This window comes from Malaclemys terrapin, chromosome 12 (assembly GCF_027887155.1).
Source record: "Malaclemys terrapin pileata isolate rMalTer1 chromosome 12, rMalTer1.hap1, whole genome shotgun sequence".
NCBI classification, from domain to species: domain Eukaryota; kingdom Metazoa; phylum Chordata; order Testudines; family Emydidae; genus Malaclemys; species Malaclemys terrapin.
In genome coordinates this window covers 11,796,022-11,822,105 of record NC_071516.1, presented here as the reverse complement: position 1 = coordinate 11,822,105, position 26,084 = coordinate 11,796,022, and the positions used below count along the sequence as shown (strand labels likewise).

Here is a 26,084-nt window from a genome sequence, read left to right as displayed (position 1 = left end):
ATTTCCTCATCACTCTCGTCGCCGCGCTGCAATTGCTGCAATCACCTCCTTGCCTGGTTTTGCTTTGGCATGTTCTGGCTCTGCATATACTCCAGGACAATGCGCGTGGTGTTCATAATGCTCATATGTGTTCATAATGCTGCCGCGATGATCTGAGCGGGCTCCATGATCCCAGTGCTATGGCGTCTGGGCTGAAAAAAGGCACGAAACTAGTATCTGACGGACGGAGGGAGGGAGGGGCGAGTGACGACATGGCTTACAGGGAATTAAAATCAACAAAGGTGGCTGTGCATCAGGGAGAAACACAAACAACTGTCACACAGAATGGCCCCCCCAAAGATTTAACTCAAAACCCTGGGTTTAGCAGGCCGTTGATTTCACGGGGGGGGGGGGCGCAAATGAATACAGAACAAATCTGGTCCATCTATTTTTTAGATCTTAAGCTGGCAGCAGACGGTGCAGCATGACTGATAGCCATCGGCATCTTCTGGGTGCTTGGCAGAAAATGCTGTATTACGACTGCTAGCCATCATCGTCAAGACGGTTCAATAGGACTGCCGGCAGGACTGAGTCTCCAGGAGACTAAACATTTCTGCCAAGGTGCCTCTGACCGAACTCACTGAGGAGTACGACGACGACGACGGATACCAGTCGTAATACACCATCCACTGCCAAAAGGCAAGGAGCTGCTGCTGTGTAGCAATGCAGCCCCACGTCTGCCAGCACCCAGATAGCCGATGAAGGCTACCAGTCATACTGCACTGTCTACTGCCAAAAGGCAATTAGCTGCTGCTGTGTAGCAATGCAGTACCACATCTGCCAGCACCCAGATGACATATGGTGACGGTGAGCTGAGCTGAGCGGGCTCCATGCTTGCAGTGGTATGTTGTCTGCACAGGTAACCCAGGTAAAAAGGTGCGAATCGATTGTTTGCCATTGCTCTGGTGGAGGGGGAGGGGCCTGACGACATGTACCCAGAACCTCCCGTGACACTGTTTTTGCATCATCAGGCATTGGAATCTCAACCCAGAATTCCAATGGGCGGCGGAGACTGCGGGAACTGTGGGATAGCTACCCACAGTGCAAAGCTCCGGAAGTCGACGTTAGCCTCGGTACTGTGGACGTGGTCCGCCGACTTAATGCATTTAGAGCATTTTATGTGGGGACACACACAATCGACTGTATAAAACCGATTTCTATAAAACCGGCTTCTATAAATTCAACCTAATTTCGTAGTGTAGACATACCCTATGTCACTCAGGGAGGTGGTGTAACTAAACCCACAGAACTGCTTTTGCTGGTATATGTTGAATATCCACTAGGGGGCTTTGCTGGAGTAGCTATGGCCAGCAAAAAGCTCTATAGTGTAGACACACCCAAAGACTCAACTTACACAATCATCCTTTAGAAACGGCGATTCACCAAAAATGTGATCACATGGACAATTAAATCCAGAATCAATGTCTATAAGCTTTTTATGTTTTTTTGGAAATAGTGCTGCCTTAAGGCTCTCAATATTTGTGTGTGTTCCTGAGTGCTGTTCAGTAAGTACAGTCAGGTTAAAAATCATATCTAAGAAACTTGTCTTTACCTGTTACTAAAACTTCCTTAGATTATTAAAAATGAAAAAATAATCTTACTTTTCAGTTTTTGCTGATTGCTTACATTTTGCCCCTCAGGTTCAGCAGTGAAGACTATTCAGTTTCACTTTCAGATTCTCATGCTCAGTACTACAGAGTTTACATCCCAAACCCTGTAAGTGAATGTTTAAATTCAAACAAAAATACTTTTCATTTTTCTTTAAGCCATGAAGATATTTATATTAAATTTAGGTTTTATAATGCTTAAAAAAAAAAAAAACAACACACATTTCAGAATAAAAACTTGATTTTGTCTTGGAAAAAAATGAATATTTGTTTAAATTTTGACCAAGCATTGACATTTTAGGGATACACATACCATAAGAAACTAGCAAACTGTTTTGGTCTTCTGGGAAGAAAGAATTTTATTGGGGGTGTATATCCCACTTCTATAAATATACTGATTTGACTCTAGCACCCAAGCCAAAAATCAGTGGGGGGGGGGGGGGGAGAGGAAGTCTCGCAAATTTATCGTGAATTGTGTGATATGTGGTGTAATTCTTGAAGCCATAGCTCCTGGAATCGTGCAATTAGTTACATGAGAATCTTATCTTTCATTTTAAAAAAATTTTCTAGTCCTTGTGATTGTGGAGAAAAGCTTGAAAACAAACTGTAAAGGCTCAAACACAGAAGTCAAATAAAAAACCCACGATTCATTTTAAAAAAACCCTCATGATTATAAAGTTAATCTTGTGATTTTTGAAGCTTAACACTTTTTGAATGCAAGGGGCTGAAACACTAATTTGGATAATTTTAAACAAATCAAATAAGAGTGGCTAGTATAATGATAGAGTGGGAAAGTTATGATTCATTTTCATTGTTGTATGCAGAGTTGTGGCCATGTGTCCCAGGACATTAGAGCGACGAAGTGGGTGAAGTAATATCTTTTATTGGATCAACTTCTTGTCTCTCTCACCAACAAAAGTTGGTCCAATAAAAGATATTACCTTATCCACTTTGTTTCTCATTTATTTTCAGACAGGCAATGCAGGATGGATCAGAATTTCCGTAATAAATATTAGTAATTTTCCCTTGCAGACACATTTGGGAGTTTTCCACTGAAGATACATAAACATCTCCATGCAAGTGTGATTTTCTTGTGAGTTCAGACTCTTAACAACATTGTTACCCAAACAGTACTCTGTTAGTATTTGCTCTCCACCCCATCTGTTGTCACTGGCTTCTAGTCCTGTAAACGTTACAGACCACGCATAAATAATAGGTATAATAGTTTGATCCACAGGATAAGATATTTCTAACCTCTGTCCTTAAAGAAATAAACTTTAACAGCAAATTAGCTGCATATAGTATATTAAAGATGACCTCCATTCAGCTATACCTTCTACTTTGTCCCTTGAACTTCAATTTCTGCACCTGTTGACATCATTTTACTAAGAATTATACACAGAGCCCACATATATAGTATAATCTATGTAATTACTGTGATCATAATTACAACATTGGTATTGGTTGCACCAGAATTCCTCACTATACATCTAAGGGAGTCTCTCAAACCAGTGGAAGCTTTCAAAGAGCAAGAAATGCTAAATGATATTGTTGCGTATATAAAATTAAGCAGCTCTTAAAACAACTCAATAAAAACAACAAGTAATCAGGTATTTACTGCACTTATTGACCAGGTATATTCTGTTATGCTTTAATTTTAAATTGATGCATGCGTAGGCTAATGGATTGTGATCTAGCATCCAGGGCTTTGGAGCGGAACCCGGACCAGTAGGTTTTATGCCCGGAGCTGGAGCGGAGCAATTCAAAAATTTGATTGCTCCAAATCCCTACTAGCATCTCCCGGCTCTGACAGACTCCATCAATGGACTTTGGGTGGGAGAGTCACATTGGACCCAGTCCTACTCCAAGTGAAATCAATGGAACTTCTGCAACATACTTCAGAAAGTATCTTTAATCGCATCTCAGTTTCCTGCTCTGTAAAATGGGAATAATAATATTTAAATCTACCTCACTGGGACATTGTGAAGATTAACTGATTCATATAAAATGCTTTGAAGAAATAAAGCTTTATGTTAAAGTATTATTGTTTAATAAGAGTAACATACCTTCCCAATAGCTGACATGCCAATAACGAAAATCCCTCCAAATGGGATGTTACAAATTGCACAAGACTTCTTTATATTCATTAAGTATTTGTTATATCTGTCTATTCATTTTCAAATTAGGATTTGCCAGTACATTAAAAAAATTATATCTGTCAGTTACACTCTCCAAGCTATCGGATACCACACTCTTCACAGGGTTCAAATGCTTGCATTTAATAAGGATAAACACCTTCACTTCTGTTCTCACCCTTCATTTATTACAGCATTAATTTTAAAAAGGTCAACACTTTTCCCCAAAGATCTTCTTAATGTGTGCCCTGATATAACGAACTTTGGCTCTGAACCACATTAAAATGCTCCACTACCAATGATAGTGTTAGAGTGATACTGCAGTGTATATAAATACTAAACTGATATGGATATATTATTTGGAGTATCAATCAGCAAATATTAAAACTATGCAGATAGCTATTTTCAGCACAACTCTGCAGGTGGAGGCATATGAAATAAAAACAAAATGTGAAGTCGCTGCGAAATGCCAAATTTGCTTTTTACTCTCCCCTCCCAATATGCATCCTAGGGAAGTGTGTCTTTTTCCCCCCTAACCTCACAGAGAGGTATCCATCAGTAATATCGGGGAACATTTACATATTATAGAAAAAAGAACAGGAGTACTTGTGGCACCTTAGAGACTAACTAAGCTGCCACAAGTACTCCTGTTCTTTTTGCGGATACAGACTAACACGGCTGCTACTCCGAATACTACAGAAAGGGGCCCATGCCCCTCTAGTATCATCATTATAAATTAGGGCTCTTGGAGCATACTGCAGACTTCCTGCCAAGCGATAAAATTAAATTTAAACCAACAAAAAAGTTGGTTTCACACACAGGATGTCCTACGTATGTATGGTCAAATTCTGCCTTTAGATAGGCACACAGCTAATTTCCTTCAAAGAGAATGGTGTGCACACAGCTGATGACAGAATTTGATACCAGTCTTTCTTAAAAAAAAAAAAAAAAGAAAGAAAGAAAGAAAGCTAGCTGGCCTCTTCTACTGCAATATGAAGTTTCAGAGAAAACTATCTGAACAAGAGACTAAAGTAAGAACTGAATCATGCGCACAAAGCAAAGCAGAAGAAAATTGGGATTAACGTGAAGGCGTTATCAAATGCACCCACAACCACATAACTAGGCATGCTAATGTTTAAAAAAAACAAAAAAAAAAAAACCCAATAAATAAGGGTCTGAGTATTTTTCCTCTTGATATTTAAATCATCCAACTACTTCACAACTATCTTTTACAGATATGACAGCTGAAGGGGCAGTATAGCCACACAGAGATATAGTACTGTATACAGGCGACTTAGAACCTGGAAACTAAAATTTACTTCCACTTAAGTAGCCATGTCTATTTCTTGCAGGTGGCATTACGAATTATTTTAGAAACAATACCAGCCTACAGGTAAGTGTCCACAGGTTTACGATTTGTATCTGCATAAAAAAAAAAAAAACACACACACACACACACACCAACATTACTCAGGCCCAAGAAGGGTTGACAAGTGGTGAAACTGACACGCTAGGCTAGTGCAGCAAACATCAGATCAGTTTAAGATAATAAGATGTGCCTTTCTCAATACTTTAACCTGTCTGGTCAGTCAGTGACAGACCTGCGGGTGGCTATATTACAACAGAAAAACTTCAAAAACAGACTCCAACGAGAGACTGCTGAGCTAGAATTGATATGCAAACTAGACACAATCAACTCCGGTTTGAATAAGGACTGGGAATGGCTGAGCCATTACAAACATTGAATCTATCTCCCCTTGTAAGTACTCTCACACTTATCATCAAACTGTCTGTACTGGGCTAGCTTGATTATCACTTCAAAAGTTTTTTTTCTCTTAATTAATTGGCCTCTCAGAGTTGGTAAGACAACTCCCACCTGTTTATGCTCTCTGTATGTGTGTATATATATATCTCCTCAATATATGTTCCATTCTATATGCATCCGAAGAAGTGGGCTGTAGTCCACGAAAGCTTATGCTCTAATAAATTTGTTAGTCTCTAAGGTGCCACAAGTACTCCTGTTCTTCCCATCACGCCTAATATCCTAACTGGCAGTAAACAAACCTGATGCTTCAGAAGACATTGATGACATCGCTAAAAGTTCTGAATAAGTTATGCCCTGTATGTCAGGTGCTTAGAGTTCCTTCCTGACTCTGCAACAATCAGTTTACACACTGAAGCATGAGATTTGATTACCCTTGTCTGACCCAGTATAATGATAAATACTATTGATAATAAAAGTTGGGTTTTTTTAAATCCAGACATATTAAACATATTTCTACAGCAGTGAATTCTTTAAACTAACGACATTTCGTGTGAAGTAATATTTATTTTAATTCATACTAAATTTATCAGCCACTAATTTTATCAAGTGCCCCTTTGTTCTCATATTAGGAAACAGCATTAAAATGAAGGAACTGATCAGTTGCCCCTATACCCTTCATAAAATTGACTATTGCAGTAGAATACCCTGCAACTCTGATTGCAACAAATAAACAAACCAATCGTGGGTCTATGTTCTAAAGTGATACTGCACTAGCCTGTAAACATTTATGTACATGCTTCACTTTACTATCTTAAGTAGTTCCACTGATTACTCAAATTACTAAAGTTAAGCACGTGCTTAAGTGCTTGCAAGATCGGGGCCCGGAAGAGCAGCTACACAACACACCACTTTTGTTATATACTGAATGTAAAGAGTTAAATAATCCTAGTTTTAGCAGCCTCTTAACTCATACAAAATAAATTCCACCATAGCTCTAACCATCTTCACTGACCTTCTCTGGCCCATGTTAATCTCAACTCTCTTTCCAAAAGTGAGGAAATCAAAAGTGCACACAGTACTCTGGATATATTATAAGCACGTGTAAAAGAAAATACAGAATATCATGAACTGTTATTTCTAATGAACCCAATATGCTTTCACAATTGCTGACACACACAGGACTCACAGTTTCATTAAACTATCCACTGAGAGGCCTACCATATTTTCCCACTTAGAAGATCAAGTAGACAAGTTCAGAATCCATCAGTGTATAAGAAATTTAACTAGTGTAGCCAATGTGCACTACTGAAGTTGAATTTAATATATCATGTGACTGTCTCAAAGGTATTTAAATCTTATATCCTGCCATAGGTTTTACTATCCAAACAATGTAATGACATCAGCAAATGCCACCATCTCACCGCCCACTTCCCCCACCCAAACACTAATAAATATATTAATACCAATACCCACCCCTGTGGAACTATTAATCTCTCAGAAGACCAAAGAGCAGTCATTCCCTACATTCTTCTCACTTACTCAGTTTTTAAATCCACCATCAAACCTCATTTCTTAACCAATATTTTCTTTAGCCTTATAAGAGGAGGTTTAAAAAAAAAAAAAAAACCCTACAGAATCAGCTTCATTTATTATTTTATTAATCTTCTTAAATAATTGTATACAGGTTTGACAGCTTTTACAGTGGGGAATTAAAAAGTATCTTACAAAGTCAGTATTGGTTTGACCCTCAGTTAATATTTATTCAAGTCCAGTATCACACTATCCACAATTAGTTTCTCCATCAGCTCCCCTGGAATTTAGGGGGAATTTCCCATTCCATAATTCCCAGGAGCTCTTCTGGCTCTTTCTGTTTGATTGTTTTAATAAAATCAGTTGTAGCACATTACATCTCCTCACCAATATCTCCACCATTTAATGCTTTCTTTCCTTCAGACACCATAGATCTAGTTTTAGTTAGTGATTCACTGCAATGAGTTGCTTAAAAATGCTCCATAACCTTTTCCTTAGGGTATGTCCACAGTGCAGCTAGGAGCATGCTTCTCAATGCAGGTAGACAGATACATGCTAGCTCTGTTTGAGCCACTGAGCTTTAAATAGCAGTGTTGTCACAGTGGCACGGGCAGCGGCTCAAGCTAGCCAACCAAGTACATAACAAGAGGGTTGGGTAGGTTTGCACTCAGGTGGCTAGGCTGGCCCAAGCGGTCACCCGTTCCATCATGCCCACATTGCTATTAGCTCGAGCAAAGTGAAGCCAGCTCCCAACTGCAGTGTAGACATGCCCTTTGAGACTAATCACAGCACCTAGCACAATTGCACCTAGCACAACTGATCTAGATTGGGGCTTCCGGGTCCTTTTGTAATTAAAAAAAACAAAACTATCAAGACAACACACTGAGTTCTCAGATTTTGCATCTTAATTCTAGGTGCTCTTTCACACCAACTAGGAGCAGTTCATACTCTGCATTTTTAATTCAAGATCTAGTTCAAAACTAAATAGAAGTATTGTTAATGACACCAAGTCAGACATTTTTCTCTCTCTGTCCATGACATAGTGATAATCAACATGTTGCATTATGTCTATATCAACCTGAAATTGGTAGCGGTACATATAGATTGATGTAAAATTAAATAGACATATACAAAGCACACTTTTTCCATTATTGGATCACCATTCTAGATTCAAAACTGCAAAATAATTAAAAAAAAATCCTCAGATGAGGCAAACTTGAGCTTCATCCCCCAAGCCAGAAGGTTGGCTTACAATCATAAAACTATTTTAGTCAAGTTACCAGGACAAATGACACTTCTGCTGATAGCCTTGGCAAAGAAGCCAAGGACTCATTGGCCAGGGAGAATGATCTGCCCTTTCACCCCTGGAGATGGTATCCTCCAAGTCAGTCAAGGCACATTGGCAGGACACTGTGGGAGGTTTGGACTGTTGCTTGTACTGTGCTTGCACTGAAAACAGAAGAGTTCAGCTGGCAGACAAAGATCTTTCACTCTTTCCAATCAAAGGGGGAAGAATTAGTTGGCAAGACATAAACAGTCTATTTTCTGGTTGGATTATTAGCAGGTTTGTTTATTTTAATTGTGGCAGAGAAAAGCAAAACAGAACAGATTTTCAACTCTACTAATAGGTTTAAACTGCAGATCCAGCTACTTTGGCTCCCCTTGTTATTAATGGAACTTTAAGGTGGGATGTACTGAGCTTTGAGAAGCTTCTTTCAAATCCAGTGTGGGCACACAGAAGTGTATTAGCCAATCTGCTCCCAATTTAAATCCTCTGCTCAACAAAGGTACTTGGTGTTGTTTGAGGTCATGGCACAAACTTAGTAAGCAATAGCCCTCTGTGTCTCTGTTTAAAACCAATATCCCAGAGAGACAAATGTATAAACTGAAGTGGGAAAAACAAGCATAACCCTACAAATCCAGACCTGCCAAATTTCATCACTTTAAAGGGTGATTCCATATAATTTTCAATTAGCTTTAAGACAATTTTTATACCCCAGTCTCTGAACTGCCATCTCCCCCACAAATCAGGATTGTCTAAGCAATACAGAACAGGTCCCACAAGCAACAACTTTAAAAAAGCTCACCATTTTTTTCAAATGATAAACCCAAATTGCCATCCAAAGTGCCAGTTAGTACCACACAGGGGTCCCAAAGCCAGGACTCCAGCCCAACCTGAATGTCTACACTGCAATTGTATAGCCCCGCAGCCTAAGCCCCCCTAAGTCCGAATCAGCTGACATGTTTTATTACAATGTACACACACTCTAGGAGTCTGTGGCCCTCAAGCCACTAAACACATATGTACTCAGGACATGCATGTCCTCAACTTTAAGTATGTGAGTTGTCCTATTGACAATGGAGCTTCTGACATGCACATCTCTTTGCAGGATTGGGACCGGAGGCCCCAATCCTTCAACAATGCTTTACATATAGACACAAGAATCCGCTGTGCAGAGCTCACTGCATAATCAGGGCCTAAATAAGGGAGGGTACAAACAATTTGGAGGGAGATTTTAAATGTCCCATTGAAGCATTCTGTAAAAATCTGCCATTAGTAGAGAAGATGTTTTTAAAAGCAGACTCAGAATTAATCCAGGAGTGAAGTTTCCTTCCAAACAAATCAGTGGAAGTTCTGGAAAGTAGTACAATCACATTTTTTTAAAAGTCACAATGAGAGATGCTAAAAGGAGAATGTATGAGACCCGCAACCTCATCGAGACAGACCTCAGTAGGATAGTGAGAAGTTTGTAGAAAACTGGGTGACGGGAGGAGTATTACAGTAACAGGTTGAACATTGAACTCCCTCATATCCTTCACTAGCACTTGAGACAGAGTCTAGATCACAGAAAGTGATCATACGTTTTTTCCGGATCACTGTAACTCTCACAATGGCATAAGAAACGCAAAACAAATAACCACCTTGTAAAAAATTGTTGTCCTGTGTGTTTCAATTAATCATTTAAAAATCTCACTCATTCAAATTATCACAACAAAAAGTCCTTGTCTTAGGCCAACTGCTAGAAACATTCTTTGCAAGCAACAGAACTAATGTCAACTTTATAAACCTGACATGAAGAAAAGCACTGTATGAGATTGAAAGCTTGTTACTGGACCAACTTCTGTTGGTCAGAGAGAAAGATATTACCTCGCCCACTTCGTCTTTCAACTTTATAAACAACACAGACCTGAAAATAGGCTCCTTCACTGGCAATTAACTGCATTTCAGTTTTTAAAGTATTATTTTTGCAACACCCAAATATGTGCTAGGCATTTTACTAAACAAGAAATTCATCACACACAGATAATATAAAGTAAGATTGACATTTTGGGGTTACAATTAGACATGCAAAAAAATTATAAAAACAATTTAGAAACATCTCTCATTCAAAGTATCATAGCTTATGACAGTTCTGAATTAACTTGTCCCTTTTTCCCGTTATTCAGGTCTCCATCCCATGAATCGAGATCTGACAAGCCTCCTTCATTTAGGGTTAATTCCCTCCTGTACCCACAGCTTTCTGCAGTGTGTTTTAGTGAGACATTTAAAATAAAATAACCTATCATTTTATAAGGCATTTTAAAGCCCCCCACCCCTTTCCCTTCTTACAATAAAGGATTTTACAGGGTCAATGAGCATTTAAAAAAAAAAATCAAATCACAACAGTTTGGTGGCATAAGGAGCCCTAAAAATTTAGCGTAAAGCATAGAAATTACTCCATTAGAGACCCCTCTGCCAGCAGCAACATGAAAATGCAAGACTGCCTGTATGTCTGTGTGTTAAATAAGAAAACCCAAGCCCTCTCTGATCTTTCACCTATCAGTAAAATGAGCCTCACAAGTCTCTTTCTTTCACCCTAACCTGGGTGAAAGCGTGGGGGAGGGAGATGGGGGGCGGTGCAGAAAGGAGCATGTGGGTGAATGAGTAAAACAAGTAAAAACCGTTACTCACAATCATCTAAGTCATCCTGCAAATCCACAAAATACAAAGGGATCCCTACAAACAAAAACAAAAGAGAGAGACACGGGGGGTTGGTTTCACAAGGCTCTCTGGAGAGACAGGAGACAGAGGAAGAGCGAGAGGCACGCACGAAGTTACACGGCAGTTTGGCGTTAGTCACCCGCACACCCCGACACACACGCACACCCCCACACGGAGCAGGAAGAGAGGAGCGAGAGCTGCTTACCAGCCATCTTGGAATGGACATGGGGAAAAGAGATGGGGGGGGAGGGGGCGGAGCTGCCTGCGCTGCCTGACCCCGGCTCAACCCCCACTCCCCCCACTCCCTAGATTTAATAAACAAATGCTGCTCGGGAGTCAGGTGGCCCCCCAAGTGCCCAGCTAGCCCCAGGAGACAGGAAAATTACAGCCTTTAAAAAAGTGCCCCTGAAGGAAGGGGGGGTAGTCAGGTGACTCGGATGGGCTGTCCAAGATGGCGTCTGGTGTGTGGCGCCTGAGAAGCGGAGGTTACCTGTAAGCAGTGACGGGAGGGGAGGTAGCAGGGGGACCCTGCTGCCTGTGCCCAGGAGGGCTCCTCAGCGGGTGTGCTCAGGGTGGGGGCGATGGTGATGTTGGGCTGCGCCTCTGGTTCTCTTTAAGGCAGCAGCCTCCCTGGCCATGGCTCTGAGGGAGCTGAAAGTTTGCTTGCTGGGGGTAAGTGACCTGCTGGGGGTATTTAGGGTGATAAGGAAGGGGGTGTCTGTTGTATAGGCCCCCCGGGTGGTCTTGGTGAATGGGGAGGGGTTCCCTCATAGAGGGGTTCATTTGAAAGGTAAGGGGGGCATTTCTACCATGTGTGATCATGAGAGCCCTTAAAACTGCTTTAAAGCGAAGGTGGCTTGTGACGGTGTTTTTCCTGTGGTGAGACGATATTTTGGTCTCTCTCCAGGGCTCGTGTTGATTTCTGCAGCATCTGTTTGTGTGCTCCACTGAGACGCTCCACAACAGCTAGTAAAGCCTTTCTCTCGAGGAAGAATTTTTGTGGTCTGTGTTTGAGACACAGAATAACACACACTTTTTTTATTTTCAAGGCTCCCCTATTAAAAAATGGTCCTGTGTTGAAACTGCTCTGCTCCCATCCCCCTTATGCGGTCCAAGGCTTTGGTCATTTGAATAATATTTAGCCCTTGTATTTATGTAGTTTGATGTTATTTTCAGGCTTCAAAAGCCCTCTCCAAACACTAGATAATGGGTGAAGGAGACTTCAAAACAAATGTAGGTGAGACTTTAAATCTTGTTTGGAAATATATATATGGCAAAATCTTCATCTGAAAAGATGGAAGTTTTTAAAAATTCTTAGCTCCAAAATTAGTGTTCCCAGTCAAGGGTCCTCCAAACCAAATTCAACTGAAGTCAATTGGAGCTTTTTTCCTGGAGTCGCTCTAATGGGGGTTCTGTCTGCTCCTAAACAAATGAAATTTGACAGGTTGGACTATGTATTTCCTGGTTCTAGATAGTCTTGTTCCTTTTCCCTGGAAAGTTGGTATATATTCCCTAATTTTGCTTGCTAAATATGTTATCCTTTGTTTACATCAAACTCTACCTGTGAAATCTTTATGGAGTGGGAAAAGGGGGAATAAGAGAGCAACTAAAAATTTTCCCTTCTAAATGTCTCAGCCAGGAAACTTATTTACTTTCAGCTCCCTTTCTCTTCTGTGTAACTTTATGTGACTTGCATTGTTATTTGCTAAACACTAAAATATGTAAGTGATAAGTATTTTTGAATTCCCCTCTCCTCTCCCAAAAGAAGCAAGAACCCTCCAGAGGATTAGCGCGAACTTAAATTGTGTACAAATTAGTGCTGTAGTATATTACATATAGTGCATAATTAGCATCTTATGACTTTAAAAATAAACTTGGTATTTGTGGATAATCTAAGCTCTATACCCAGATGTACAGACGCTCTTTTCTTAACCTGCGTATTATATAGTTTTTTAACATTAGCTTTAATAAAATTTTTAAATCCGGGCTGCAAACGCTGCAGAAAGCAAGCTTCAATTAAAGCAAGCTTCTTGTTTTATTCATGCATTTCGTAATATTAGGTTTGGTAAACTATCTTTTTCAAAACTGTAAATTTGGGGTATAGATTATCTGATTCTATCATCTGAAGATTGTGACGTGGTTCAGCTATGTTAACTAAATTGCCATCTGAAACCTGAATCAAGGCATGTGAGAAATCAGATATCTTAATTTAGTTCTGCAAGTAGATGCAACTTGAAGCATGCCTTTTGTTTCTTTTTCTTTTATTAAGCCCGAGTTGGCATAGTTACTATTCGAAACACACAGACAACCTGGTGTTAAATTTCTAAGGTGTGGCTTAGAACGTGGTTTGTCACCTTAAAATTAGACTTCCTCCTCTCTTGTTCCATGCGGCCGTGAGATTAAAAAAAAGATTAGTTTCAGGTATGTCTCAGAAGATGTTTAAGGACTTTCATTAAATAGGGTGGGACTGAATGACTCAGGCTGAAATGTGTTTTGTAATGCTTGTAATAGTGTGACACCCTTGATCTACTTGTACGTATTAATTACCTTATTCAGCTACAGATGTACACTTTAACCATTGAGGTATAAAGCAGCAGCTCTTTCTCGGTCTGTACGAATATCCCTAATTCAAACCAAGCACTTATGCAGACTTTTTGGTGTGGGAGGCATGATGGGAGGGGAGCATACCGAATAATCTGTTTCAAGAGGTGAACATTATAGCTTTTTGTTTAAAGTCTTATAAAAGAGATTTGATAACTTTGTATATCTGTTTTGGAATAATGTATCTTTAACAGAGCTATCTCCTATTTTCAATATAAACCTTATTTTATGGACCTTCAGTTTTTCATTTTTGCTGCACTGAAATATTTTGATTACTAAAACCCTGACCCTAAGAGTTGTTCCACTTGGCTGGACCCCCTTTGACTTCAGTGATGCTCTCTATAGGAACTGAGGTCAGTCTTTCCATGAGGAGCTTATTGCGGATTGGGGTCTAAATGTGCCCAACTGTTTTTGATAGTTAAATTCTCACTGGTGTAACTGCTATGTTCTTTTTCAGGACACTGGTGTAGGCAAATCAAGTATTGTGTGGCGATTTGTAGAAGACAGCTTTGACCCTAACATCAACCCAACGATAGGGTAAGACACTAAATACATTTTATTTGAATTGTAAATAAGATAGAGGAATATATCATTTAATCCCTAAGAGTCCCATATGAAACGCATTCTGCATGAAGTAGCAGAAGTTAAATCTATCCAAATTTCATTTCAATGCAAGAAAAACGCATGCTCTGAATGCTGAAGTGGGAGTCAGGAACTCCTGAATTCAGTCTTTGCACTGACGCTGACTTGCTGTGAAGCCTTAAGCCAGTCCGTTGTGGCTTGACCAGCAAAACTGCATGTAGTAAAAGCTGCATGCAAATCACCAGTTACATACATAACCTTCCATTTGTATACACAGCTACATGATTTTGAATACCCAGTCATAACTAATGCACATGGAAATAAGGTAGTTTTAAAAATCCACGCGTTAACTGCCTTACAGTGTCATTGTAATGACTGAGTTTTCTAAATACCCTTAAAGACTAAAATGCTAAGTGCAGTTTCAGTTTTTATGCTGATGGGCAGGTTTAAATTCTTGTCCTGTTTTTGTATTAATAATCTTAACTAAAATATCCTGTTAGGATTTCTGGATTATGAACAAACAAGTGTGTTCTTCTGCTGATGCAAACATCAATATCTGTTTCTCATTCATCAACAGAAGAACATAAATCTGTGTCCACTTTATGTTGAGACACCATTCTTGAACTTCAAAAATAACTGAGTATAGTAACCATCAGGCTGCTCGAGTTTTTAAACAGTAATGTAAAAACAAAGTACATAGATTTTTATAGGGTGGTTCAAATATTTTTGTCAACTGCATCTTTTTCTCCTTCCCAGCTCTGTTTCTTTAATTAGATTAATATAAAATGCATATTGCCTTAATTAACAAAATGGGGTAAATACAGTAACACTTCCTAATAAAGATCAAAAGTGTTTCCTTCGTTCCTTTGAAATATCTAGTTTTCCTTTTCTATGTTTTAATTATGGTACACAAATTTGGATTAAATACAATCATGCAGTTTAGAAATCCTGTTCTTTTATTAACAAAAGCTATATCATTTTCTGTCATAAAACTTAAGGACTACGAGTTTTTATCTGTTAATTAATCTACCGCAGAGGTTCTTCACATAGAGGTTGTGAGCGCTCTGCCCTTTTTATATTACTAAATGGAGTGGGAGCAGGGAAGTCCCAGCTAGATGTGGGGGCAGGAGGATATGGAAAAGCTGTGTTGGTATGAAAAAAGTTGAGAATCATTATCTGCAGCTATATTCATTACGGGCGAGATATTTAAAGGTGTTCAATGGGAGCACTAGGGGGAAGTGGTGGGGGGAAAAAGACACTTAGTTGGATGAGAAACTGGGGCGAGTGGGAAGACAGAGTCTGGCCGGACAAGGAGACTGGGACTAGATATCCATCATGGGAAGGAAAAGGGGGCTGTAGATCTGACAAGGAGCTATGATGCGGGGGAGAATTAGGAGTGGGGGTGGATTAGGATGTGTAGCCAGTGGGAGAGAAGGAAAAGACAGATTGGACAAGGAGCCAGGAGAGTATAAGAACTGCCTGGGCAAGGAGACTTGGGAGAGGGAGTTAGCGTAAGGGGACAGAACTGGTACTGGCTGTGAGGAGGGGGAGAGATTAGGAGTAGTAGAGGAAGTTAAGACTCGGACAGCAAGCTCAGGTGGGAAAAGCCCATGGACAAAGAGACAGGACTGAGACAGGTTGGAATGGGATGGAATGGGTCAAGCTTGGGCAAAACAGGCAGAAGTATCTGTACCCATGACAGCAAAACGAAGAGAAGAGTCTGTGCTTGCTAGACCACACTCCCCTCCAAAGCCTGTAATGGAATCTCAAATTCCTGAGTCTCACCATTCCTCTGCTGTCTGCAAACATTTGTGAAACCCAGGGTGAAGTGTCTCTCATCCCTCCCCGCCCCCCCCCCCCCCCCCTTTATGGTCCACATACAGTATGACAACCTACTACTGCTTTCAGTTAGTCTTTTTGCTCAAGTGGTAGAGGTTTGTCCAGTAGCTCAAACAGTTCCAGTCTGGCCAATGAACCATGTGGGTGTCAGTATGATGTCACATGATAGAATTTGTGTTTTTCAGTTTGTTTTTTTAGTGTAATTTCCTAGATTTAAAAACTTAAAAGTTAGGAAATAGAAAATTAAGATTAACTGTGCAACCTAAATTTGGCCCCTTTGTGCATTAAACTACAGTGTATAAATAACTGTTTTTCAAATGATGGATTAAAATGTGTATCCACATACTTTAAATACACACTAACAATCATCAGTTAATGGACATCATATTCATGGTCTGCACACTTTACCTCATTCTTGTTGTGCAGCAGTGTTATAATGTAAGAAAGTGGCAGTGCTTACAATGCCTACAATAGACACTTTCTTTTAACATGCTACTTTCCCTTATCCTTTGCTCAAGTACATAATTAGTTTTGTTTAAATCCACTAAAGTTTGGCTCTCTTACCCTTGTGCTTCGGTATTAACTCGTATTAAAGTCATTGTAACCTTTTGTTCAGCTTGTTTAAAGGAAACTTAAAATCTTGCAGTCTTTGTGCTAGATTCTAGCTAGCTAAATCATCTGAGGTGATGGGAGGTTTTAACCTCCAGGGAGAACTTGAGAGCTTTCTGCTTTCCTTTAAAAACAAATTCATTAAACTTAACTATTATATGCTCCCTGACTGTTGAACTGTGTTGATCTACTCTATAGCTGCTATTAATGTGTAACTGAAATTATGAAGGGCTTATAGTTATAACTTCTATGACCTGACAATACTTAGAGCCCAGGAGGACTCTAAAGCCTGTGTCACTGAATTTTAGTGTCCAATACTGCATCCTGTGCTAAAGACCTTCACCCTTGGGCTTCATTTCTGTAATAGGCTTTGGGCTGGTGGACTCCTAATTTCGGTGGGGCTCCGTGCAGGTCCTGAATCCTGTGTAGAGTTCATTGCAGGATCAGGGCCTTGGTTTTCATCTCAAACTTGAAAAATTACACCTTATCTGGCACTTATCAGACTTTTTTTTTTTTTTTTTTTTTTTAAAGCTAGTAAGTTCACACAGGCCTTTATGCCATAGCATACTTCAGCAGGCAACTTCAGTTGTTGTGTGATTGAAGTCCACAAGACATCTTTATGGGGCCCTAGCTCCTATGCTAATTACCTGGTAAATATGCAGTATTTTGAAAGACAAAAACTAATGTAAAGAAACTGTTTGAGCTCTCAGACCATGAACAAAATACACATGCCACCAGAAAATAAAAAGTTACGGCACCTTGTACACTTATCTGCAGATCCAAATTCAGTGTAATGTTTCTTTTCCAAGAGTGGATGATATAAGTAACACTTAAAGCAGAGCTGGGAACTGTTTCCCTTATAAAGCAACCATGGTAGGTGTTGGGGTTGTCATCCAACTCCTGTAGGACACCTGTAGAATCCTGGCATTGGGTCATGGCATTTTTTTTTTTTTTAAAGGGTAATCTCTTTTACTTATCTTGAAGCCCCATCATTGCCATCTTCCTGCACAGAAAATTTATATATATTTAGGGAGCTGTGGGGAGGAGGAAGTTTTATGGCCCTTCTTTGAAAGTGGAGGGGATCTGCAGGCTTCAGGGTACACTGATAGGGAGAGGGCTTGGGGGCAGCACACTCCACTGCCTTACTCACCTCCCAAACACCCATTAAATTTTGGTGGGAAGTCGGCATTAACTTATCTGGTCTCAGTGTCTGCTCTGTGGGACTCCCCAGAATGGGGATGGCAGCCAAATTTCCTGTCAACATAAGTCCAGAAAGAGCTAGTTCAGAGGTTCCATGTGGTATCCTTTCAGTAGCTCCTCTAATATTCATGTGAATTTGTTGTGGTGTTCCTTTGTGGGGGGGAGGTGTGAAGAATGCCGCCACTCATTCCCCAGCTGCCTCTGTGGCAGTGCAAAACCTACATCCCCTCACCTTCAGCTGAAAAGTTAAGAGGAAGGAGAGTGCAAATTTACAAGGCTTCTTATCCCCTCTCTGATCCTTGGTACTGTATTCTGTTAGGATGGAGTTCACCACCGTTTAAGTGGTGTAAGTGTGACCTAATTGGTGCATGCATCCTTGTCTGGGTCCTTTGCACAGTAATTAATGTCAAACATTATGTATGATGATCTTAATCAGTTTTATATATAGTAAAAAGCACTTCACTTTTTAAAAAAAGACCTATTTTATGAAAAATTATGATATTTAAGTTAATTGAAGATATTGACCTTTTATATATAAAAATTTGGAGATGAACTAGTTTTGCTAGAAATAGATTTTTCTTTGTATTTGCATTTTGGTAATGTTACACTAAATCTTTCAGAGCGTCTTTTATGACAAAGACTGTGCAGTATCAAAATGAGTTGCATAAATTCCTAATCTGGGATACAGCTGGACAGGAACGAGTAAGTAGAGCTGTTGTTTTCCTCCGTAATTTGTAAAGATTTTTGTGTGATCTAATTCTGTAAATTATGCATGTTAATGTATGTTTTCATGCATGATTCTTTCAAAGTACACTAGAGACAAGCCCATGATAACTTATTTCATCTTTCACCTTGGTTATTTGGCTCCCCTAGGGAAATAAATTATTAGAAAATGTAAAGATACCCTATTTATATAACATCTTTATAGTAATGGAAAGGTCTACTGAGACTTCATTTGGAATATTAAGCACAATTTCGAACACTATTATGAGAAGGATATTGACACATTAGAAAAGGTACAACTGAGGAGAATATAGATGAGAGGAGAGCTATAACTGTCAAGAGGGATTAGAAAAAAACAGGTTATATTCACCAAATGGACAAAGTCTGTCACAAAAACAGACTTTGCAAGGTGGTGTTTTTTGGCAATAGTTTTACTTCACAGAAGCCTTTCTATTTGGCTTTGAACATTTCTTTGCAACACCCATCATCCCAGTTCAATTGCACAAGCTAAGGCACTGATTCTGCAAATGTATGCACTTGTGTAGCTTTACTGATATGAGCAGTCCCATTGTCTTCAATATTGTAACTAATCATGGGAGTAAAATTATGAGACATTTACGTGTCTGCAGGATTGGGGCCTGGGTGTTTATACACTGCATTTGAAACAATAATATTGGTGGAATAATATGGAATAAGCGGGAAGGTTCTCTCAAGGATTGTAACTGGTTAAAATATAGGAAACAAAGGGTAGGAATAAAATAGTCAGTTTTCAGAATGGAGAGAGGTAAATAGTGGTGTCACCCAGGAGTCTGTACTGGGCCAAGTTCTATTTAACATATTCATAAATGATCTGGAGAAAAGGGTAAACAGTGAGGTAGCAAAATTTTGCAGATGATACAAAACTACTCAAGATAGTTAAGTCCCAGGCAGACTGCGAAGAGCTACGAAAGGATCTCTCAAAGCTGGGTGATTGGGCAACAAAATAGCAGATGAAATTCAATGTTGATAAAAGCAAAGTAATGCACATTGAAAAACACAATCCCAATTATACATATAAAATGATGGGGTCTAAATTAGCTGTTACCACTCAAGAAAGAGATCTTGGAGTCATTGTGAATAGTTCTCTGAAAACATCCACTCAGTGTGCAGCGGCAGTCAAAAAAGCGAACGTAATGTTGGGAAGCATTAAGAAAGGGATAGATAAGACAGAAAAAGTCATATTGCCTCTCTCTAAATCCATCTTGAATACTGCGTGCAGATGTGGTCACCCCATCTCAAAAAAGATATATTGGGAAAGGCTCAGAAAAGGGCAACAAAAATGATTAGGGGTATGGAATGGCTGCCGTATGAGGAGAGATTAATAAGACTGAGACTTTTCAGCTTGGAAAAGAGACGACTAAGGAGGGTTATGATAGAGGTCTATGAAATCACAGAGAGAGTAAATAAGGAAGTGTTGTTTGCTTCTTCTCCTAACACAAGAACTAGGGGCCACCAAATGAAATTAATAGGCAGCTGGTTTAAAACAAACAAAGGGAAGTATTTCTTCACACAACAAACAGTCAACCTGTGGAACTCCTTGCCAGAGGGCCAGAGGATGTTGTGAAGGCCAAGACTATAACAGGGTTCAAAAAAGAACTAGATAAATTCATGGAGTATAGGTCCATCAATGACTATTAGCCAGGATGGGCAGGGATGGTGTCCCTAGCCTCTGTTTGCCAGAAGGTGGGAATGAGCAACAGGGAATGGATCACTTGATGATTACCTGTTCTGTTCATTCCCTCTGGGGCACCTGGCATTGGCCACTGTCGGAAGACAGGACACTGGGCTAGATGGACTTTTGGTATGACCCAATATGGACGTTCTTATGAACTTGTTTTTTTTTTTTTTTTTAATTTTCATTTCTAATCTGATTGTGTTAGAAGCTCATGTCAGAAAGTTTTTCATTTAAAATACAAATTTTAACCTAGCAGTCTTTCCAGAAGGTGGAGAAGAACTTGATGGCTGCTTCTGCAACATACACACCTTTGAGGGGATGCAACAAACTTATTCAAGACTTACAAGCGCACAAACTCAAATTAAAAAGGAAGTTGGAGGAAATGTCTTTGTGCTGCATACTAATTACCTTGCTCATGAACTACAGGCAGCAACAACAAAAGCTGCAATTATGTATAAAGTTTTATAAACATGCCTGAAGCTGTTTGGCAAAGGATTTCCATTACGTATTAGAGTTTCATTCTGTTCATTTGAATCACGTTTGAAAGCAATGGGAGAATGTAGTATGCTGAATCCGAAGTAGGGCAATCTATGAGGAACTATGCACCTCTATCCCGATATAGCACAAATTCGGATATAACGCAGTAAAACAGCACTCGGGGGCGGGGGGTGTGTGTGCGCACACTGGCGGATCAAAGCAAGTTCAATATAACGTGGCTTCACCTATAACGCGGTACGTTTTTTTGGCTCCCGAGGACAGCGTTGTATCGGGGTAGAGGTGTATCTGTAAATGGCTGACAATTGTTGCTGTCTGCTTGTATGAAGTGAATGTTTCCTCTTTTCTGTTCTTATCCCTGGAGTGATGCCCTTTTCTTTTTTCCATGCAAGTTGTTACAATACTTTGTCTAAGTGGAAGAGATGATGTCCTCCCCCCCACCTCTGACTCAGAGCTGCCGATTCTGTAGACTTCTCCCTCCACACCTTGAGGGTGAGGGGTTATTTTGAGGGAGAACATACATCTTGAGACTACAGTGATGGAGGAACAAGATTCTGACACTTCATAAGAAGGTGCCAATGTCACCTTAATTCCTTCTCCAGTCCTCCACTAAAGAGTGCTCCTGACAGCTATTGCTGAATCTACAAGTTCACCTGCATCCATGTAGCCTCATTCTCCCTTCCCCCACCTCCCGCCCCACACAGACAGTATGTTAGTTAGGCAGAGTTCCTTCATAAACAATACTTCCACCCTTCCAAGTGATCAGTCAGGGCAATGTGTCTTTTTATATTCTTATATATATTTTAAACTGAAAGGTTTTTTTAAATGTGAAAGCATTAATGCTTCATAGCAATTCAGTAAAATACAAACTCCCATGTCACAGCACAGGTCACTTACTAATAACCCAATTTATCAGTAGTGGCTTCTGGTGTAAGAGCAAAACTCTCTTGTGCATTAGGGAATGAATGCGATGCCCCCAAACTCTGTTGGCCCAGGAAAGAAAAACTGACAAAGCTCAGGGCTCTTGGTTTTTTCCACTTGCCCATCAATCAAATTGGGTAGCCACTAGAAACCATGGTAAACTCCCTTATCATAACTTTGTGACTTGTAGGGCTCTTTAATCCAACACTTGACTTTATATCAAGTTCTGAATGGGGTATTGGATTTTATATCAAGTTTTCAATGATTCTAATACCACTCTGATGATGATAAACTACACTGTTAATCACTTGTGCATCTTCTCCTTACATATACATACTACCTGTACTTAATTTGGACAATGCTTACAGGCTCAAAAGACTTAGTCTTGTAAGGATTAAAGAGATAGTGATAATGTAATGCATCACAGAACCAGGATTTATTCATACACAAGCATAGTTGCAACATATTTTTTTTTCTGTTTTGTTTTCCAATACTGGTACTGTTTGTTTTATTTTTGTATTTTTTCCCCTTTACAATAATGTTTGTGCGGCTGCTAGATAAGATCTAATTTGTATTCACTTTAACACAGCTGGCTATGAACTGTCAAAAAATTAGTGTGGAGAAAATCTTACTGCAGAATCTTTGTACAGCCAAGGAACTTGGTGTGCCTTAAAATGAAGGGTTAAGAACATTGGCTAGGGATGGACCAACTACAGAAAGGACTGATCAAAGCTGCTAGTCAGTTCTATCAGTGAATCTCCTGCCCTGAAACTTCCATGACAGTTTTCTGTTCCTGGGCCGCCTTCAGCAGAAATTGCAAAGTGTGTAGTGACTGTTGTAGTTAGGATAAATTATTGGCTTTCTCAGGCTTACCAAGAACTGCCATCAAACCACTTATGACCTCAGCCATCAGGATTTGAACACAGTGTTAAAACATAGATGCAGTGGTCCATATGAACCATTGAGTTCCCGACCAGTATCATCTGCTGTTCCCCATATTTTAGTTTTACCGTTTGCTTATTTTAACAATGCACTTCCAAGGTTTATCAGTGAGCAGTTCTTTTTCAGCAGGTTGCACAACTCCTTGTCATTATAAACACCTTGATTAACAACAGCTTAATTTTTAAGCTAGAACACAATATTTCACCTGATGTAAATTTATTTCCCACAGATCTCCCTCTCCTTTGTCCCTGAATTGTTGTATTTGACAAGGAGGGATAAAAATCAAGGACTTTAGAAATGCAGATTGTCTGCAACTAACATATCTCTGTTGTAAAGCAGTTTCATTCAGGTTGGGTGTATTTCCATTGACAGCCAGTTCAAACTTTTTAATCAGATTTAAACAGTAAGTTAGAGGATCACTGACTACTTGTAAAGTATGCCTTAATTGGCATTGTAAGGCACTAAAATATCTCAAGTGTCTGCTTCCATTGTTACAAATAATGGACTAGTATTTAAAAATGAAAACACACCAGTTGCTGTCAAGATATTTTTCCTTCTTTCTTTCTTTCCTTCACCCTACTCTCTACTTCAATTATTCATTCTAGAACTGCATTTCCAAGAAGTTCTGATGTCTTGGAACCCAAATGCAGAAAACGTTAATTTAGCGTGGTGTTGACTAGCCGGCATCTCCCCTCCCCCGGTCCATATTTATTTACTCCGTTTCTCTTGGTGACATAGTTTCCATTCCTGTATTCATGCTGATGGAAGCTTTCATTTTGGATTACATCTCACTTAAATTTAACACTTCATTTGGGACACTTCTGCTCAATTGCCAGAAGTAACTATTTCTCTTTCATTGACTAAAGTTAGTATGAAACTGCCTTCAACCACTATCTGAATTTTGTCTATTATCCATGCTGCCAAATTCTTGTGTTATACTGACTCTCACTGGTAATTCTGTGCCAAAGCTCAAATCAGAGTTGGGCTGCAGTGCGAGAAAACTGAACTCTTTGAACAGACAGCTGAAAGAAAATGTAGTTCTGGAAACATCTGTTTTGTTAAAGGGAAAATGTTTTTTTTTAACTGCTGACATTCCTAGGTGAGACAAGAAATCAAAATGTTAGCAGGCAGGAAATTAGTAATACAAGATCAGCAAGTGAAAGCTGGATTTTTCCCAATATAAATAGACATCAAAAAGCCAGGTAGTTAAATAGTCTGAGTAGTAGTTTATCAAAAATGTTTCCCTTTACATTCTAAGTACTTATGAGGGGGGAAAGGGGGGTATATTACACCCTTCTTGGATGAGTTGTGTGCATCCCACATTTCCTCTTTCCCACCTCTCAAACATTTATTTTCATTCTGTGCACTTTGTGTAAAGGCTTATTCTCAAAAGAAGAATTTTGTGAGCCAAATCTAAATGGGCTGGAATTTCCTTTTATAACAAAAGAGATTTTTAGGGTGTATAAAACTGCTCTCAGCTGAACTATATTAACCAAAAGGAAACTAGTATTTTATTATAACCAAATAAGGCTTTGTGAAAAGCTACATTGTCTTCATGATTTTTATATCTATAGATTTCTTATTGAGTAGTAAATAGTGTTTTGATGTATGGCTTTATATACACTGCATCTGTCAGTTAATTATTCTGTTCTTCCACTGACACTTCAGAGTGCTAGATGAGTTGTTTGTTTTGTTTTTCTTACCTTAGCAGAATTTCTGAACACTGCATCTAAAACAGTAGTTATTTTATAGTGCCAAGCATATGTTAAACCATTGCAGTTTCTTATGGAGTCAAAAAGCAAGTAGCATTCATGCAAGGATAGTGGCCTGATCTACGTACTGCAGGCTCATTCAGATTTGTAGCAATTGTCACTGTTGCCAAGTCCTGAGATTTCCTGTAAGTCTTATGATATTTGGCGTGTTTCCTAAATCCTTTGCTTCAGGGGTCAGGTGATTGTGAGACTCTCTCAGCTTTTTTTTTCTTAACTTCCCCTCCCTCCCCCCAACTCTTTTGGTTCAAGGGGAAAAGCTTGAAAACATTAATCCTAAATACCAGACGGTAAATAAAAAGAACACAACATTGTTTTTTGGGTTTTTTGAATCTCACTTTTAAGCCATTCTCAGGATGTTTTTGGATTGGTAATAATGTACACTGGTTCTTTTTATTTTTCCTTCTGTGGACATGAACATCTCAAAAAGGAAGAAATGTATTCAAGTCACCCCACCCTTCCTCTCCCTCAGTGTTCAAAATAGGCATATATCCTGTGTGTATTGTCTATATCTGTATAGCTACAGATCTTTTTTTAATGAGGGTAGCCCATCCCCTACCTCACATAACTACTATCGGGCTTCCTTCTGTAATTTGGCCTTTGCAACCTGCCTCTTCTGAGGACTATGACCTAGAGACTGAGATAACATGAAGTCCAAGAATTTTGCTTCATGCCTTTGACATTCTGTATTGCTCCTGTCCCTTATATCCTTTCTTTTAATCCTCTCTATCACAAAAGATTAGTCATTGCTAGAAGATTCAGCAGTATATTCTACCTTCAATAGAAGCAGCCCTCTTCTTACTAATACTAGATTCCTGCTATCCCTGAAGCTGAGGCTTGGAACGGAAACTTTTCCCCTTGGAGCATTGTTCCACACCTAAATGAGCTTGTACAGACTGTCTGAATAGTAACCAGAAAACTGAGTTCTTTAATACTGAGTGGTCCTGGAGGAACAGAGTGGTTTACAAGTTTAAATTATAGTTCTACTCTGTCTTCTTTTGGGAGTTAAACCACTTCTTTAGTAGCTTTAATCTGGATAAACTCAAGTTTTGTTTGTCATCATATGGCTTTATTATAGTCCATTGTATTATAGTAATCTTGCACTACTAGCACCCAAAAATGTTCACTGGCTAGCCTTCGGCTAAGATTGCTTCATGTGAAGCTTTTATATCCTACTGGCAGTCTCTTTGTAAATTTAAGGATACGTTTTCTACTAACCTAAACTCTCTTCCTATACTAGAGCAGTGAAAATTGGATTAACTGGTCAATGAGCCACATGATCTTTGGCACAGCATTAAATCCATTCTATATGATGTTTCTCCCTACAGTTCCGTGCTTTAGCACCAATGTACTACCGAGGCTCAGCAGCAGCTATTATAGTTTATGACATCACAAAAGAGGTAAGAGGAGATGGTTTGCAATATAGTTCTACAAACACTCATGTATGTTTTATTTGGCCAGTTCTGAACCTTAATTCTGTCTCCCTTCTCCATACCAGGAAACCTTCTCAACATTAAAGAACTGGGTGAAAGAACTTCGACAACATGGACCTCCAAACATTGTTGTAGCTATTGCGGGAAATAAGTGTGACCTTAATGATGTAAGGTAAATTGATGTCAGTTCAGTGCAGG

At 39.4% G+C, this 26,084-nt stretch overlaps 2 protein-coding genes across 4 annotated transcripts in view; one reads left to right on the top strand and one right to left on the bottom strand.

Annotated features, from left to right (window-relative positions):
• Positions 1–11,333, bottom strand: part of LOC128847126 (serine/threonine-protein phosphatase 4 regulatory subunit 1-like) — a 45,099-nt gene extending 33,766 nt beyond the window's left edge. For 2 of the 3 annotated variants that reach the window (XM_054046465.1, XM_054046467.1), the window contains exons 1-2: positions 11,264–11,333; positions 11,029–11,073 (exon numbers count right to left, since the gene is read on the bottom strand). In XM_054046465.1, coding sequence (XP_053902440.1) covers positions 11,029–11,073; positions 11,264–11,270 — 52 coding nt within the window. In that variant the 5' untranslated portion in view covers positions 11,271–11,333. Of the gene's footprint in view, positions 1–1,640; positions 1,729–11,028; positions 11,074–11,263 lie in introns of those variants that run through there. The other variant, XM_054046466.1, reaches the window with a different exon arrangement.
• A 165-nt stretch (positions 11,334–11,498) lies between these two features.
• Positions 11,499–26,084, top strand: part of RAB22A (RAB22A, member RAS oncogene family) — a 32,871-nt gene continuing 18,285 nt past the window's right edge. Inside the window, exons 1-5 of the mRNA XM_054046469.1 lie at positions 11,499–11,730; positions 14,117–14,196; positions 18,510–18,591; positions 25,782–25,853; positions 25,952–26,058. Of these exons, the coding sequence (XP_053902444.1) occupies positions 11,695–11,730; positions 14,117–14,196; positions 18,510–18,591; positions 25,782–25,853; positions 25,952–26,058 (377 nt within the window). The 5' untranslated portion in view covers positions 11,499–11,694. The remainder of the gene's footprint in view (positions 11,731–14,116; positions 14,197–18,509; positions 18,592–25,781; positions 25,854–25,951; positions 26,059–26,084) is intronic.